The sequence below is a fragment of the Filobasidium floriforme genome (genome assembly GCF_021052385.1).
Source record: "Filobasidium floriforme strain CBS 6241 chromosome Unknown HD553scaffold_24, whole genome shotgun sequence".
Classification (NCBI taxonomy): domain Eukaryota; kingdom Fungi; phylum Basidiomycota; class Tremellomycetes; order Filobasidiales; family Filobasidiaceae; genus Filobasidium; species Filobasidium floriforme.
Window position 1 is genome coordinate 198,952 of NW_025763645.1, and position 16,582 is coordinate 215,533.

Below are 16,582 nucleotides of genomic sequence, written 5' to 3' on the forward strand. Positions count from 1 at the left end.
TGATTTGGCCGGTGGGGATGAGCTGAATCGTCTAGCACTTCTCGCGATGGTAATATAATAGCTTGCAAGCACGACGAGTCAGAAGAGCATACAAAAAAGGAACCGACCCGAATTACAGACTGAAACCGCTAGAAAACCTCTCTTTGTCAACACGTACAGCGTTACACCTGGTTCAGAACCAAAGATCAGGGGGAAATGAGAGACAAATGAAACACAACCGTTCAAGCCGTCAGAGGCTCTCAGACCGCCTCCTTCCAGCCGCGACCTTCTAGGCTTCGTCTTCCTTCGAGAGAAGCACGAGCCAGCTGCACGGTAGGAGGCGAGACTGGTCGTTCGCGTGATTGCCCAGCACCGATTCCGGAAGGTGGAGTCGTGATGTCGAGCTCTTCCCCAAGGACGAATTGCGGGGGGACGCCGGCATCCAGATGGCCTTCCTTGCGATCGCCCTCGATCCGGCGCTCGTGATGATCGTCATCTACATCATCTTCGGCTTCTCCATAGTCATTGTCCCGAGCGATGTCTTCCAGCATACGCTCCCCTCGTTCAGGCAGAGTCGCACGACTCGACGATCGGTGCAACGAGTGTCGCATGGACCTGACTGAAGCGGCACCGATGGACGGTTGACGCGAGAGAGCGGCTGAAGTGACGGCGTCGATCTCGACAGAGGTCATCTCGTTCGCCGGTAAGGCCAGGCGGAGCAACGAGGTGTACGCTGTAAACGGTCAATTTCTTTAGCTCACGCGTCCCGACTAATCTGTATAATGGCGAGATCCACTTACGTTGTCGACAGACCGGGCAGAACCACCCTTTACCCTTCTTCTTGCGCCTCTCGCGCCCTCCAGTAGTGGTATTAGGAGCGGCAGCCGCCGTAGTTCCAGTAGCTACCGCGCCGCTAGGTCCAGCTTCTGCGCCGCCGTTGTCACCACCTTCTGTAGCTCCCGTCGTCTCGTTCGCTTCTTCCCTTCGAGCGACTTTACCGCCGGCCCCAAACTCGATCATCCCCACAGCACACTCCCGACAGACGACCAAGTGTCGGCAAGGCAACAGGACGACATCTCGCGGGTTGGTCAAGCAGACGATGCACTCGTTGGGAGTCGATGCCATAGGGTCTTCGCCAGCAGGGTTATTGTCGCCGACACCCGCTCCTGTGGAGACGGGAGCATCATTGTGCGAGGACGAAGCCAGACCGTAGATCTCCTTGAGCAAAAAGGCGTGATGACCGATCTACAAGAGCGCGAGGATATATCCAAGGTCAATGTCAATCACGTCGGAACGGGCTATGAACCAAAAAATACCCACGATAGCTTCCCGGCGGACGACCTTGATAAACCAGATCCTCTTCATCGCGTTCGTCGCCGCTTGATCGCCCTCCTCGGTCGCCTCGGGCCCTTCTTCCGGGACTTCGGCGAGTCCACCGTTCGTGTCCACAGCGGGCCTGCTCGCAGTCGCGGCTCCCCCTACGACAGTTCCTGCCAGCAAGACGTGCGTAGCCTGCGCATTGGTCACGCCCATGGGCGAGTCGTCCTCCTTGAGGGCGTCTAGGCGGATGATGACCCGAAGACCTTCCTCGTCCTTGAAGGCGTTGTCTCCCCCGGTAGCATCTCCATTCTGAGCCGAAGCGTTTGCACCCAAAGGTCCCATCTCGACAATATCGCCAGTTCCTCCTTGTTGACGACGGATATCGGCAATGATACCTTGCTCGATATCGCCAGCTCGCCTGTTGCGCCTGAGTCGATCAAACAGCGAACGAGAGCGAGGCTGGTTCTCGACCATGGCCTGGGCCGACATCTGGCTGACATCCGGAGCGTTCGGCTGGACCGTATCACGTCGAATCTGAGCGGGCTTCTTGATATCGTCCTCCGCGTCTGACCCTTCAGAACCGTCCCCATCGAGCTTCTTGGAAGCGCTCAAGAGTTCCTCTTCCGCCCGCTTTTCGTCTTCCATGGCCTGACCGATATCGAGCGCGTTCTCGTGAGGCAACTCCCAGACCTTGCCGAATCCACCCTCGCGGACGCAGGTAAAGATGACCCTCGAGTTGCCATGATTCATGAACCGAGGATGGATCGACACGCTGATCTGGACTCGAGGCGCCGACGAATCATAGGCGAATCGCAGGACGTGTCGAATGGCTCCCGCCCGCTCGATACTGGCGCGAGAGGCCGCGGGGTCGTAAGACGTCGGGTCCGAGTTGGTCTCGGCCGGAACGATCTCGTCTTGGGGGACGGGAACGAGGGTCAACGTGGGTCTTTTCAGGTTGACGAGAGCTTGCAATGTGGTCGTCTGATGTACTCCTTGCTATAGAGAGCGTGAGGTATCGTGATCAGCATGCAGGTTTCCTTGTATAAAGCTACGGCACGACACCACCCTCCGGACTAACCTCTTCCTTCTTGGCATTCTCGACCCAATCCTTGACGACGCTCAGCGGCACCCTCTCCTTCTGATCTTGTCCCCTGATCCAGCCTTCAGATTCGTTCTCATCCAACCCCAGATCGGGTCCGAAAAGCGTCTCCCCCTTCTTCCCCCCTTTCCCCTTGAGCGCTTTACTGTTCGCCTCGAGCGCGCCCGCAGTGGTTCCGTTCCCTACCGTCGCATTATTCGCCCCCTCGGCGTCGTTGCCGGTGGTCCGACCGTACCCTCCCAATCCGGCGTTACCCTGACTGACGTCGAGCGGGATGGTCACATCGTTATGAAGGTTCTGACGAAGTCCACCGGGAGTGAACGGGGTGGCTCGAAGTCGGGTCGTACGGGTGATGTTTCCGCTACAGGGGACCGGCGTCGAGGGGCATTGTGGAAGGAGGACGAGATCGGCGATCGGGCGGTGATGACAATCAAACCAGATCGTATTTCAATCGATACGAGGTGAAGAAGTGAGACGAAAGCCAGAGATCAGCGTGTGCCCTGTCCTCCCTCATCTCCAGAAATCCTTGCCAAAGTCCTCTGCCATGAAGCAGACCCCTCGCGATCGACGTTTCCCGACTCACTAGCTTCCCGAGTACCAAGCACCGATGGATCCGCTTCTGTTCCTTCCAGGTCTCGAGGGTGCAGCGACGTCGCCCATGGTCGATGCGATGTGTTGTATTGGTAGATCTATGAGACTGATCTATCTCTGGGTGCTACTGTACCAGCAGCTTGTAGCTTGTAGTTGTTGAAGCTGATATGATCGATATGATATGGTCTCGCTGCTCGAGCGTCGATGAAAGAGAGACAGAGAGGCGACACTCTAGGCCTCTCGCTGCTGCTACTCTCTCGGTTCCCCATGTGTCCCCCCTCCCGCCCTGCCCTGCCCGTGCTGCGCTATCTCGCGCTCATTTGCTTCCGCTCTTCCCCCCCCGCAATCCCCGGCATCTCATCATCAGCTCATCATCATCATCATCATCGCCCTCGGCCGAGATCAAAAGATCAGAAGATTATTAGAAACGGGTCGAGATACCTCGACCTCCTCTATAGCCATCCACGCACTCGTTCCCCTTCCTCGTTATAGCTGCGACCATGCCCATACCTTTGCCACCATGACGACCTCCACGACCCCCCGAAAACCCGCCTACTTTCGGAGGTCATCTGCGCCCATCATACCGACGTCTGCAATCAACGATACGACGGCACCTCGAGACGACCTCGAAGAGAGTCTACACGATCTGCTAGAAACCGCACTGCAATGCTACGTCAACTCTTGGTACCCTTCCATCTCGCCACGAGACAAGTCCTTCTTGCCGCACGTCTACCACCTGCTCGTCCGCGTCCTCGGATCGCTGTCCACAAACATCAGCGTGGCCTGTGAATCTGGACGTCTGGACGAGCTCGTTCTGGCAGACTTGCCCGACGTCATCTCTCAGCATGTGCAAAACTGGATGAGAGCCGAGCAGGACATTGTGGAAGGAGGACTCGATCAGACGCTGGTGGCTCGGTTCGCGTTGTTGCACGGTCATCCGGCCGTTCAATTGGTACAAAGCAAACCCACATCAACCCGGAAGGACACGTCGCATCGAGCGTCTACGGATGTGACGCAGCTTCCGAGCGATATCGACCAGTCACTCGGAGAAGCCATGTCGTCCTCATTGCACGGTTATGACGACCACCCATACCTCAAGCGCCATCAACCTCCCCCCGATTCCGTACAAATACAACCACCTCAGCTACCCCCCGTCTACCGCATCTCGCCCTCGTACCTCTCGACCCTATCCGAGCGGCTCTTGCGATACCATCTCCCACCTCAAGACTACGCTCCCTTGACAGAACGTACTATCCTCACCGAGATCATCGCATCAGCTATCTTGGCCAACGTCCTGCAAAAGCTCTCTCAAGGATGGATGATCAGCCGGATGGCACTTTCGATCCTCGGCGAGCCTGGACGCGGACGCCATCAACACCAACGACAACAAGTTCCTGAGACGGCACCTCAGCAAGAGGCCGATGGAGCTTCGAAACCGTCCTCGGGAGTCTTCCAGACCATCGTCCTGATCGTCTACCAGTTCGCTGCCGTGCTGTTGGCAATCTCGCAATGCTACACGTCGTTGCAAAGCCAATGGAGATCTCTCACGGACGATCCCTCAATCGAGGCTTCTGACAAGGCTGGCGCGACGTCCCATGAACGATGGAAGGCAGGGGTGGAGAACGCGCTGGACCCCAGCTTGAACCTCCTCGACAGTCTTCTGAACCTCCAGGATGGGACGAGTAGGAAGAGATCGATAGCTGAATTGCGAAGTTGGATCGGCATGGCCTGTGGTCCGATAGCTCTGGGTCGATTCGCCGACAAGTGCGTGGTAAACCTTCCCGTATATCCGTATGCTACACTAGTCCTAATCCTAGATTGTCTTTAGACTCCTTCCGCTTTACTTGCATGAACACGTCTTCCAGCCGTCCGTACTCGCTCGCGGTATCAATACGTTACACGACGTCTTGTTCCCCAACGGAGAACTCGCCCCTTCAGTCCCCGATCCGACAGAAGAGGAGGCTCGGGACCTGTCTGACAGACTGGTCGCTAGGTTACTAGAAGTCTTTCCACGTGAGCCCTCTTCAGTGCAATCTCACTAGACTAGGGACCTTACTCAAGCGTCTCCGTAACCAACGTTCATTATAGCCCACGCTCGTCGTTTGATCATCGGACCAGACGCGACTCACGAACAAGCCATCCGACGTCTCATGGCACCTTTCCAGGACCCCGATATCAACCTACACCTATTCACGAGATTACTAGAACGCATCTTCCTGACGATCGAGCCTAGGCTCGCTAACGACGACAACGACGACCAATTACGATGATACGGCGGTGGCCGATGACATAGACTTTATCGGACTTGAGACTGTTGTAAATCACGCTTCGGCTACCATGTGCATTGAGTGATCGTAGCATCACTGATACCGTCCTTAATGAGAGCCTGTGTCCCGTCCACTGCACTCATAAGCAGGACCGCCGGACAAAAGTGAACCGATAGCAGTGTGATAGATGATTGAGTCATCTCAGTGGAACCCCGCCTGGAATGATGCCTTGTTACGTCATTCATGATCGACCTCGTAAGAAGGTGAACAGCAGAAGCGGTGCGTAAAATGACACCCAGGGTCTGCCATCAGTGTGTCTGCGCTCGACTACCTCATTCAAGTCGGGACCTACAGTTGCAGGTCAAAGGGACTACCACCTGTTGGAGTTCCTCAAGGGTTGGAAGAGGGTTCTCTTGACTTTGGTAATAGTAGCCAGAGTCGATAGACATACCTGAATGTTCCTGTGCTTCTCGCAGCTTTATGAGCTTGACCCTTTGCTCTACTAGCTCTCCTGCATGCCACATCCTCCTCATCTCAATCTCCTCCTCGTCCAGCATGTACTCTGGAGAGTGACGACGATGACTCTTGTTTGGGAGGTGTACGATATGGCACTTGTCGCACTCTTTCAGATCCAGATGCTTAGTCCGGCAGAGCAAGTCGAGGCTCTCTACTTCCAGGGTTAGACCATTACGAGGTCCAATGGGGTATGGAAGGGTGCGTAGCTGTTCCTTCAGGTCGTTCTTCAAGTTTTTGACCTTGTGCCATCTTTGCTTGCTGTGATCCAGGCCGTGGTCGTCCATGATGACAGGCTCTGACGATAGCGGTGCGTGAAATATCACCGAGGGTCTGCCATCGATCATGTCTGCGCTCGACTACCTCATTTTCGAGTCGGACAGAGGCAGAACCGAGCGATTGCCTGTGGCGAGTTAGCTTCTGATCAATTGAGAGATTGAGGTGCAGGAGAACTTACCTACAACGTCCACATCTACCAGGAGTTCTTATTCCAACGATCAACAGCCAAGAACTGTATAGCAGAAACGTCGAACTTTCATGGTGTGATCGTCATTTGTGGCGGAAGTGTCGACCTCCATGGACATGGATTGCAAGACAGGGGCGAGGTCGAGCAAGAACGAACGAGGCTCAAGAGCTCGGCAGGCCATCGAACGCTTTGTCATCTCACTTTCAGTCTTTCAGTATGGCGGCAACAACCCTCAGACAAGCCGGACACTGTGTGATGGAGCGTTTGGCCGAACGCTAGCGTCTCCTCGCATGCGATGTGAAACGCAGGCTGCATCCGCTCTGACGTTGCTAAATTACTGCGGACGCTTCTTTTACTCCCAGGTCAACACTCGGTGCGCTGCAACTAGCCGTCCTTCTTTGTCCAATAGTCCAACTATCGGTGTATCAACAAAAGGTTGATAATGCAAGTGCAAATTCATCTTGGCACACCAGAGAACAGTTGAAGCAGTCCGAATCGACGGGGGTGAGCTTCAAGACCCTCAGGACTTCTCATGACGACGATATTGCCCTTTCATAGCGTCTGTGTATAAGAGGACCAATATGACCTTTCTACCGAATAACGAGCGATCTTGGCTCGTTCAATATGGGCGAGGGACTTGACAATAGCTGATCAGTCCGTCTGAATCACTAGGCTCCGTATAAGGCGAATCATATAATATAGCAATCGCGATATACATCACGACGACCGAATTACACGACCGGGTGGCGATATACGATTGATGTCAAACGGGGACACTCTACAAAGCACGCTCCTGGTTTCGGAGGTTGGCGAGGAGGGGACCCTTGGGCTTGACGTATTGGACGTAAGCACCGTCCTGGATGCATCGCTTCTCGGCCTTGAGGTTGAGGTACTCCTCCTTGTTGACGTCGGTGAAACCCCACTTCTTGGAGATGATCTGAAGGGACAAAAGCAGCGAAGGTCAGTTTCGACGCCCAGCAAGCAGAAGATATTGTTGGCCACGCACGATCTTCTGTCGACCGGGGAACTTGTATCGCGATCGCCTAAGAGCCTCGAGAACGACGGCCTTGTTGCTCTCCTTGCATCGGACGGAAAGGATGATCTGACCGCTGCATGACGGAATAAGACGAATTGTCAGCCTACGGTCTCAACCCCGTTCTGATTTAAGACGCCCCGCCCGCTACGCACATGTTGACTCGAGCAACACAACCGTAAGGCTTTCCCCAAGCACCTCGCATACCCTGTTGAAGCCTATCGGCTCCGGCACAGGACAACATCTTGTTGATTCGGACGATGTGGAAGGGGTGGGCCCTGACCCTCAAGTGGAAAGAGTCCTTTCCAGAGGTCTTGACGATGTACTTGTTGCAGCAAATTCGGGCAGCTTCCAAAGCCTCGGAAGAGATCTGCTCGTATTCGTCCGAGACCAAGTGGGCGCAGAAGGGGAAGTCATCGACGGAAGCCCTCTTTCGGCCCAAGTCGAAGATCCTGATCTTGGGGTCGGGGACTAAAGACGCAAAGGAGTCAAAGTTAGGTTGTCATGTTTCCAAACGAACAATCAGAAGACGTGGGCAAGTACTCACCACCTCGGTTGTACCTCGACTTGGGGTAAGGCTTGTTCTTACAGTAACGGTAGCAACGAGCAGGACGACGACCCATTTTGACTATTGATTGAAAGGACCGTCGAATCGATCAGTAACCAAGTTGAGAGGACACGGACTGAGATCTATACAGTCGAGCGAGCGTTGCAAAGAGTCGTATATCGTCGAGAACGGACGGCGGTGGAGTCGGCGTTGCTGTATTGTCGTGATCCGACCGCCCTGGACCGTCTAGTTATGGCATGGCTAATTCCAATCCTGCTGTCACGACTGCTATCTCGTGACAGATACAGCTCCAGCCTCGATTGATGTCCCTTCCTCATCATCTGATTCCCTCTCCTTCGTCCGGTTTCTTCTTTTCCTGATTGATTCGCCTCCTGAAAAGTCCTCTTTGCAAACGCTCGCTCGACCGTATTATGTCTCCAGCCGCCGTGTAAAGGGAGCGTATCCTCACCTAATAATCTTCTTGTCTTGTTGGTGGTATAAAACGACCAGAAAATAGGTGGCGGGTCGTGGTGTTAGGTGATCGAAGGTCGAATGAATATGAAGTCGATGAATCCAGGATCGTTGCTCGCTCGCTCGCTGGTTCGCTGACCGAGCGAGGGGAGCTGCTGCTTGGGAAGCAACGAGAGCGAGGCTCACTCAGCAGAATGGCCGATCGCGCGTGCTAGAGGCTCAGGGGGATTGCTAAGCCGCGAGCCGAGAGTGGCAAATGGGCCTCGAAGCAGAGAGAACATGCCAACAGGAAGCGCGCGTCTTCTCTCGCTCTCGTCATCGCGACGATAAGCGCATCTCGAGCGAGAAACCACGCGAGTCGGAGTTATCGCCGACTGATGGTTTCAGAGGCCCGTCACCACCGTATGAAAGGCTTATGGTGAGCCTGACACAGGGGTAACGGGGCTGTATTCGTCTGCGAGCGAGAACATTTCTACGTATCTAAGCAGGAAATTGGCCGTCACGAATTAAACTGATATAAGGGTAGGAACTAATTCATACAACGTAGGTCCGAGGTTCCTCCTGTCTCGGCCACTGGTCTACAAATCGGTGTCAGCAGTGTACCAGAAATCAATTGGCAAACTTGGCACGGATGCTGTTGAGGGCACTTCCTGAAGCGATCCAGTCGACCTGGTCAGACGACAGGGTATGCTTGGTCGGGATCTCGACTGTCTCTCCCGAGCTTTTGGTGACACGCAAAGTGACTTGTGCATTCAGGTCTCCGTTGAGAATGTTGGCCAAACCGACGGTCTCGACATCGTCCATGGCCGAAATCTTGCTGTAATCAGCCTCGTTGGCGAACCAAAGGGGCAAGATTCCTTGTTTCTAGATAGGTAGAATGGTATATCTCGTTAAAACGTTATACCAGCAAAAATCCGGTCATCAGCCAACCTACCTTCAAGTTGGTTTCGTGAATACGAGCGAACGATCGCGCGACAATCATGGCACCCCCATAGAACCTGGGCTGAAGAGCAGCGTGTTCACGAGCAGAGCCTTCGCCGTCTGTAATGGCGATGTTTTTCTCGCTTAGTGCGATGATGCGAGCGTGTTATGGCCATGAGGTGTGCTTACAGTTCTGGTCGACAACCAGCATCCATGGCTGACCAGCAGCCTTTTGTCGCTTCATAATGTTGGGGATCGTGTCTTTACCCTCGGCATCGAAGGCAACGTTCACTTCACCACCCTCGTCGTTGACGGCAGTGATCACTGAAAATATCATGTCGGCGAATCAGCATACAGGCCGAGCCATGACCGCAGGAATGAGACGTACAAGTGTTTTCGGAGATGTTGCTGAGATGACCCTTGAACTTCAACCAAGGACCGGCAGCCGAGATGTGGTCGGTTGTGCTGGAAACATCAATCCGAATGAATTTCACCGCTTGACTTCCGTAATAGGATTTGTTGTACTCACCACTTGCCCCTGACTCGCATCAAGCACTTCATCTTGGGCAGTTCCCGCTGACCGTTCGAGAAAGCGCTACCGAATGGCTCGAGGATCTCCAACCGCTGACTGTCAGGCGAGATGGCGATCTCGGTCTCAGGGACAGGTGCAGGGTTGGGGGAGGGAGAGAAGCTGAGGTCACCCGGAGTGAAACCCTTATCAGGTACTCGCTGTCCGCTGGGAGGGCTGAACTTGAAAGGTCCGTTGGGGGTGTCCAAAGAGTCGGTCATGGGGTTGAAAGAAAGGTTTCCGGCAAAGGACATGGCGGTCACGATCTCGGGCGAAGTTAAAAAGTTCATCGTCTTCAAATTTCCGTCGTTCCTAGCCTTGAAGTTTCGGTTGAAACTGGTCAAGATGGCATTCTCCTCGCCGAGCTTTTCGTTTCGGTTCCATTGTCCAATACAGGGTCCACAAGCGTTGGCGAGCACCGTAGCTCCCACGCCTTCCAGCGTCTCTTGCAGTCCGTCTCGCTCGATCGTAGCACGGATCAATTCCGAACCGGGAGTTACCAGGAAAGGAACTTTGCTTTGAAGTCCCGCAGCTTTAGCCTGCTCAGCGATCGACGCTACCCTAGTCATGTCCTCGTAACTCGAGTTGGTACATGATCCGATCAAGGCCGAGGTAAGGTCATCCTTCCATCCGTTCTCCTTGACAAAGTCCTTGAACTTGCTCAGAGGGGTCGCAAGATCAGGAGTGAACGGTCCGTTCAAGTGAGGCTCGAGCTCCGAGAGGTTGATCTCGATGACCTGGTCATACTCGGCGCCTTCGTCGGCAGCGAGGTATCCCTGCGCTGCGGCATAGTCGGCAGCACGAGCGACTGGTGCTCGTCCAGTCGCTTCGAGGTAGCTCTTCATACTGGCGGTGTAGGGGAATGCAGACGTCGTGGCTCCAACTTCAGCACCCATGTTGGCGATCGTCGCAAGACCGGTGCAACTCTGGTTCTCGACTCCAGGCCCAAAGTACTCGATAATTCGGCCGGTTCCTCCTCGTACCGTGAGCTTGCCAGCAAGGTGCAAGATCAAATCCTTGGGTGTGGCCCAGCCAGACAACTGTCCGGTAAGCTTGACTCCCAAGACTTGAGGCGCTTTGAGCGACCAGGGGATGTCAGCCATGGCGTCCACAGCGTCGGCACCGCCGACTCCGATAGCCAGACCACCGAGACCGCTGGCGTTGGGGGTATGGGAATCGGTTCCGAGCATCAACAATCCAGGCGCCGAGTAGTTTTCCAGCACGATAGAGTGGATGATACCGCTTCCTGGTCGCCAGAACTCGATGCCGTACTTTTGCGAGGCGGACTCGAGAAAGTCGAAGACCTCCTTGTTTTGATTGATGGATCGGGTCAAGTCGGCTTCGGCACCAGTCTCGGCTCGAATCAGATGGTCGCAATGAATCGACGTAGGAACTGCACAGGTCGGCAGTCCACAAGTCATGAACTGAAGCAGAGCCATCTGGGCAGAAGCGTCCTATTCAACGCGTGTTAACCCGTTAGTGAACAAGGATAACTCTGAAGCAAGGACCGCTGTGGTACACACCTGCATCGCGACTCGGTCGGGGCGAAGCTTCAAATACCTCTGTCCTCGAACGTCCGCCAATCCCTTGCTTCCAGCCAGACATTCCTCGGGGTTCCGTAAATGGGCATACAGGATCTTCTCGGCCAGAGTGAGTTTGCTGTTTCGGGGCAAAACCTCTCGGACCTTGTCAAGCGTGTCCAACAACTTGGAGTATGGCGGCGTGATGCTCGAGCAGTCCTTCTCTTGCAAAGCGTCATACTGTCGAGGAAGCGAGGCGTGGGTAGCTAGAGATCGTCGACCGAAAGACAAGGTCGACGAAGCCGATGATCGAGGCAAAGCCCTCGAGCGGGATGCAAGTCGGGAGGCCATGATATCGACGACCGTCGCTATGATTTTCGGAGTACGAGGTCAAGATTCCCGAACGATACGACAGTTTGCTGAACCTCAGACGGGTGTCTTTAGCGATGATGACCTCTTGCTAACAGCCATCATCTTATCGTCGTCGCTCTTGCGAGCCAATGAACCTCTTTTGATTTCGGATCGACGGCTTTTCCCGGAGATTCGTCCACAACACTGGTCACGTGATGTTGATGAGCGAGTTTCGGCCGAAAACGTTGGCGTTTCAGATTCCCATAGAAACATGGTGTCTTTTCGTCGAGTTCCTCAACAAAAACATGCTAGTGTCTTGTCAAGGATTGTTTGTAAAGCGATGCTGTATGCATCATGGAGGACGTAGAACTAGCTGGCTCCCCTCAGACCATGCGAGACATCTGGTATGTCGGCTGCAATCGATCTCACCTTCGGGTTCGGCGATGTCCGAGGCTCCACAGGCGGCTAACGGTGCGACGGATTTCAGACCACTCTACCATCGCGCTTTGCTACACTTTGGCAGAGACGATGTGAAACGCTGGGAGTCTCCATTTTCGAGGATCCCGCCATCCTCGATCCACATTGATGGTGAAACCTCCAGTAATTGCTGCCTGTACTCTCGACAAGCCGCCGAGCAAAGCTTTCGACGCCTCTCTAATCGGACACAGAATCCGAGACTACGCTCCGATTGTCATCCGCCTTGATCTGGAGTAACATTGGCCTGATCTAAGATCGAGCTAATAGGTACCATCGTGTCTGGAAGAGACGCTTGATGGCCTCTTCGCTCGTCGGATTCGTACTAACTAACGGGGTGGAATGAGTCAGTATTTTTGAGATCTCGGTCGCCAGGATCAGCTGTTTTGATGACTTTGAGCAGTCTCGGATCGGTGATAATATTCTCATCCGCTCTGTACTCGAGATTGTGCTGTGTCGCTTGATCAATATTTCTGGCGATTGAAGATGTTCGCACTATTACGTCGCTCCATCTGCTCCGCGCTTTACAAGTTTACGGCTTCGCAACAACAGTCACTTCAGACCGGTGCGCTACATGTTGGGTTGGTACATTATCACGCAACAAACAGGGCTTACGTTACAGAAGAGTTTTGACTCCCCTTCCTGGAAAGCTACTTTCCGCGTGCGCCCAAAGAGCGGCGATCCGCAGGATGAGACTGCATGGCACTGCCTCGATTCTTCTCACGGTGCGCTGATTGAGTACTTGAGGGCCTGTGAGGATTCACAATCTGATTCTATCATATCGAAAATGGTATGACACTCATCCTGCATACTTAATTGCGTTCGAGTACCTCCAGCGTCCCACATGATCATCGCTACAGCGTCGCACGTTCAGCGCCCGAGTGGTCGCTTAGGGTCTGAGCGCAAAAGTTAGAAGTCAACAGATCCACAGCAAAATTGGCTTGATATCTGTACCAGGTCGCAGCTTTGAGCAAGTAGCGAAGTCATCTCCTGGTCATGGTTACCGATTTGTAAGACTCCTGAAGCGCTGATTTTCGTTCTGGTGACGATAAGAAAGTCAAACGAGAGTTTGCGATCCTGAAACGACGGTCTTCTAGGCGGTATTGCGATCGTTTCGTTCAAAACGAGCTAAATCTTGTGACCTGTCTCATGAAATACTGATGTTCGTCAGCGGACAGGCTGGTGGTATCGCTGTTGTGCTTCTTCTTGTAAGAGAAATCACTGCGCTGTTGCTCCCGACCAAAAACCTTCGAGAATATTCGCACGCGTCGCGAGCTTTTCTCGCGTTTCAGATTCGCACCTGGGTAGAGACACTCTGACTTGCGGGCTTCACAGAATCACAGAAAGATGTAATATGAAACCCTCATAGTGTCGCTGAGTAAGTACAGATCACAGGGGCTCCAGTCTCGATCGTTCGCCGGCTATGATACAACTGAGGAGCCAGCCGTCACCCAGCAATCCGAGATGAAGCGTAGGTTGTCCCTGTTGCTTAATTTCATCTTGATTTGCAAGTATATATCTTCAAGCTCCCTCCTATAGGAACTCGTGTAGCTTGTGATTGGGGTACCTGAGGTCCCAAACGCTGTATTGTTTGGATCGTCGCTCAATCTTACATCAGTGTCTCATGGCATTACTACTTCTAGCGGCTTCAGTGTTGCTAGTTGACGCCGTAGTATTTTACCCGAACCGCTGAAGCCCAAAATGCATGAGTTTATCATGTCAACTTGCAGAGTTTCCTGCGGTAACTCACCTTCGAGGAATCGCCTCGACCGGAATGATTCCGCCACGCAACTGTTTATGACGACTCACCTGTTTTAAGCAAGCAGCCTATGATCAGTTATTTGATGGCAGGATCGAATCACAAGATCAGCTCACTCTCTCCTTGATCCAATTGTCAATCTCTTGCGTGTATTCAGCCATCGCTTCTGAGCTTGCAACGATATCGCTCAGAACGCTGGGTCTAGGTACGACAAAGGCGCGTGGCAATTCGTTGTCTTCTGCGTCTTTCGTGGCGATCACTCCAGCATCTACGATGTGCGGGTGCGAAAGAAGCAAAGCCTCTAGTTCGGCAGGTGCGACTGAGATACCCGGGACGCGCGATCGCGATCCGTTAGGCTTCTGGTATCGCTCACGTTCAGCCTGGACATACCTTGAAGTCCCTTTACTTTAATCATCTCCTTCAGTCGATCGACGATACTGCGCATGGAGGTTCAGCTTTAGTAAGCCTGAGGATTTTACTGAATGTGTTCCACCACTCACTACCAGAAGCCTTCTTCATCCACTTTGACGACGTCTCCCGTCTTGAGCCACTTGTCGGCAGTGAACGAACCCTCTGTTGCGCTCTCGTTGCGCCAGTATCCTCTAGATGAAACAAGCCGAAAAGCGTTGAGCGCGATGAAGAATCGTTCGCACACGTCGGACCGCTTGAGACCCACTTCATCACGGTCGGACCCTTCAACAACAGCTCTCCGGGCGTCCCCGTAGGCGCCTCCGACCCATCAGGCTGAACGATCTTTGCCTCGAGACTCGGTAACAGTTGACCGATACTGCCCAGCTTGCGACGGGCGTCTTTCAGCGTCAGCACATGGGTCGCCGGTGACGTCTCGGTGAGACCTGAAAGACATACGATTCCCGTCAATAAGGGACACGGGATCCAAAGAAGCGAGATCAGAACCCACCGTATCCTTGAGTGATCATGAACTCTTTCCCAGTCGATTCGCTCAACCTATCCATAGCCGCCCTCGCCACATCCGGGCTCATCGGAGCTGCCCCGCTGAGCAATCCTCGCAAGCTCGACAGGTCGTACTTGGCAACTCCCGAGAAGTTTGCCAATAGCGATACCAGCGGCGGGACCACGAAAGACCAGGTGACTTTATGTGTTTGAATCGTTGTGAAGAACGTATGTGGGGTAAATTTGGGGAGGACGATGATAGGTATCCGCATGGTCAGAGGGTGTAGGAGTACGCTATACGTTCCGGATCGACCAGATCAGCTTTAAGCCTGTGAGACAGACTGATAATATCACGAACAGTACCAGACCAAAGATATCTGCAACGTAATAGAAGTCCGATAGTAAGCAGACAGCAGCCAAGGGAAACGCAGGTATGCGCGATATACTAACGAGAGAACGGCAGAAGAGCCAGAGCCTTATCCTGTTCTTCCGGACAGAGCTTCTCCATGGCCACACTGAATACGGTTTGCATCGTTGTGAGGTTCCAGTGCGTCGTCTCGACACCTATATCGATCAAATCCGCTTGAGCGAAACTCGAAACGCACAACTCTAACTTGAGAGATCAGTTACCTTTAGGTAGCCCGGTCTGGCAACAAGTAGGCCGCAGAGCGATCATGAAGCGGGAGGAACAGAGAACCAGGGTACATAGATTTCAATAAGAGCATCGAGATACAACACGTCGAGATTGGTATTCACCGTGCCGCTACTATAACATAGCACTGCCGCATTGTGCTCCTCCCTTGGCCCTAGCTCCTCACCTCGCCAGTCTCCCACCTCGTCTTCTGTGGCCATCAAGGTCCAGAACGATCGGCCACCTTTTCCTTCGTCCTGAACGTCCCCCGCAGAGTCCGGTGTCAACTGAAAGACGTCGAGACCCTTCTGAGAGCCATTCTCCTGCTCAACGACTTGTTGAGCTTTCTCAAAGGTCTCCATAAGATCTGGATGGACGAAAGCGATCTTGGCCGTACTGTCCTTGATATGATAGGCGAGTTCGTGCGGAGTATACGAAGCACTAGCGGGGGTCACCACCAACCCTGCAGCCTGGCAAGCGAAGAAGGCAACCGCGTACTCTAACGAGTTGGGCGAAAAGATCAGAGCCACGTCTCCCTTGATCAGCTCTGGGACCTTCTTGATCCCGTATCCCATCCTGAGCGACATCGATCGGACTTCTCCCTGAGTCAATGTCTGACCGGTAAGAGCATCCGTATAGGCAGGTAGAGCGGCTCTCGAAGGGTCCAGTCCTGTCGTCGGGAAATGAAAGTGAAACAGCGACGTGGGTTGAGGCAAGGCCGGTTCCGGGAACGGCGACCTATAGATGGTCGAATAAAGACGTTTCGCTACCGTGATCGGGCTCCTGCATTCATCTCGTCTGGGCTGGATGAAAGCCTTGTTTGCGGTCATCTCCGCATGATTCGATGGAATGCAGCTTCGTCTTGCTCGTGATGCCAAACTGAACTGCCGACAATGCAGCGGTCGAACGGCTCGCCAAATCGTAGGTGAGATCCGATCCATAGTTCTCAAGCTTGTCCGATTTTCTAAGTTGATCGAGGGTAGCTCTGCAAGGGATATACATTCAAGGTGTGGCCGAGAAGAGAAGGTGCGTGAGCCGAGGTGACTTTCATGAAGAAGTACTTGCAAGTTAGTTGTATGCGCAAGGTTCGTTCGCGCGACGAGTCCAAGGTCAAGAGATGGTGGGTGGTCATGTCATGTCAAGGTAGAGTAGTTAATTGA

General features: G+C 53.6%; 5 protein-coding genes across 5 annotated transcripts; 1 reads left to right on the plus strand and 4 right to left on the minus strand.

Moving 5' to 3' along the window:
* Nucleotide 1: 1 nt before the first annotated feature.
* HD553DRAFT_129028 (uncharacterized protein) lies at nucleotides 2-3,179 on the minus strand. Its single transcript, XM_046176572.1, has 5 exons — nucleotides 2,982-3,179; nucleotides 2,378-2,759; nucleotides 1,300-2,295; nucleotides 780-1,224; nucleotides 2-712 (listed from the first exon to the last, which is right to left on the minus strand). The coding sequence occupies exons 1-5, from the start codon at nucleotides 3,056-3,058 to the stop codon at nucleotides 240-242; spliced, it is 2,373 nt and encodes a 790-aa protein (XP_046033484.1). The 5' UTR covers nucleotides 3,059-3,179; the 3' UTR covers nucleotides 2-239.
* A 246-nt stretch (nucleotides 3,180-3,425) lies between these two features.
* HD553DRAFT_318300 (PXA domain-containing protein) lies at nucleotides 3,426-5,368 on the plus strand. The gene is made up of 3 exons (XM_046180849.1): nucleotides 3,426-4,753; nucleotides 4,818-5,002; nucleotides 5,078-5,368. The coding sequence occupies exons 1-3, from the start codon at nucleotides 3,510-3,512 to the stop codon at nucleotides 5,257-5,259; spliced, it is 1,611 nt and encodes a 536-aa protein (XP_046033485.1). The 5' UTR covers nucleotides 3,426-3,509; the 3' UTR covers nucleotides 5,260-5,368.
* Nucleotides 5,369-7,013: 1,645 nt separating this feature from the next.
* Nucleotides 7,014-7,891, minus strand: HD553DRAFT_345424 (ribosomal protein L10e/L16; the record flags this gene model as incomplete). The annotated part of the gene is made up of 4 exons (XM_046183092.1): nucleotides 7,014-7,172; nucleotides 7,242-7,344; nucleotides 7,424-7,739; nucleotides 7,816-7,891. The coding sequence occupies 4 exons, from the start codon at nucleotides 7,889-7,891 to the stop codon at nucleotides 7,014-7,016; spliced, it is 654 nt and encodes a 217-aa protein (XP_046033486.1).
* A 793-nt stretch (nucleotides 7,892-8,684) lies between these two features.
* HD553DRAFT_318304 (putative aconitate hydratase) lies at nucleotides 8,685-11,766 on the minus strand. Its single transcript, XM_046180850.1, has 6 exons — nucleotides 11,299-11,766; nucleotides 9,737-11,229; nucleotides 9,596-9,672; nucleotides 9,397-9,531; nucleotides 9,221-9,327; nucleotides 8,685-9,150 (listed from the first exon to the last, which is right to left on the minus strand). Exons 1-6 carry the CDS (start codon nucleotides 11,644-11,646, stop codon nucleotides 8,896-8,898), a joined length of 2,415 nt encoding a protein of 804 aa, XP_046033487.1. The 5' UTR covers nucleotides 11,647-11,766; the 3' UTR covers nucleotides 8,685-8,895.
* A 1,684-nt stretch (nucleotides 11,767-13,450) lies between these two features.
* On the minus strand, nucleotides 13,451-16,531 carry HD553DRAFT_318305 (putative AMP binding protein). Its single transcript, XM_046180851.1, has 11 exons — nucleotides 15,548-16,531; nucleotides 15,422-15,437; nucleotides 15,242-15,355; nucleotides 15,150-15,168; nucleotides 14,799-15,085; nucleotides 14,556-14,733; nucleotides 14,380-14,481; nucleotides 14,270-14,316; nucleotides 13,996-14,198; nucleotides 13,871-13,929; nucleotides 13,451-13,809 (listed from the first exon to the last, which is right to left on the minus strand). The coding sequence occupies exons 1-11, from the start codon at nucleotides 16,361-16,363 to the stop codon at nucleotides 13,743-13,745; spliced, it is 1,908 nt and encodes a 635-aa protein (XP_046033488.1). The 5' UTR covers nucleotides 16,364-16,531; the 3' UTR covers nucleotides 13,451-13,742.
* Between the last annotated feature and the right edge of the window lie 51 nt (nucleotides 16,532-16,582).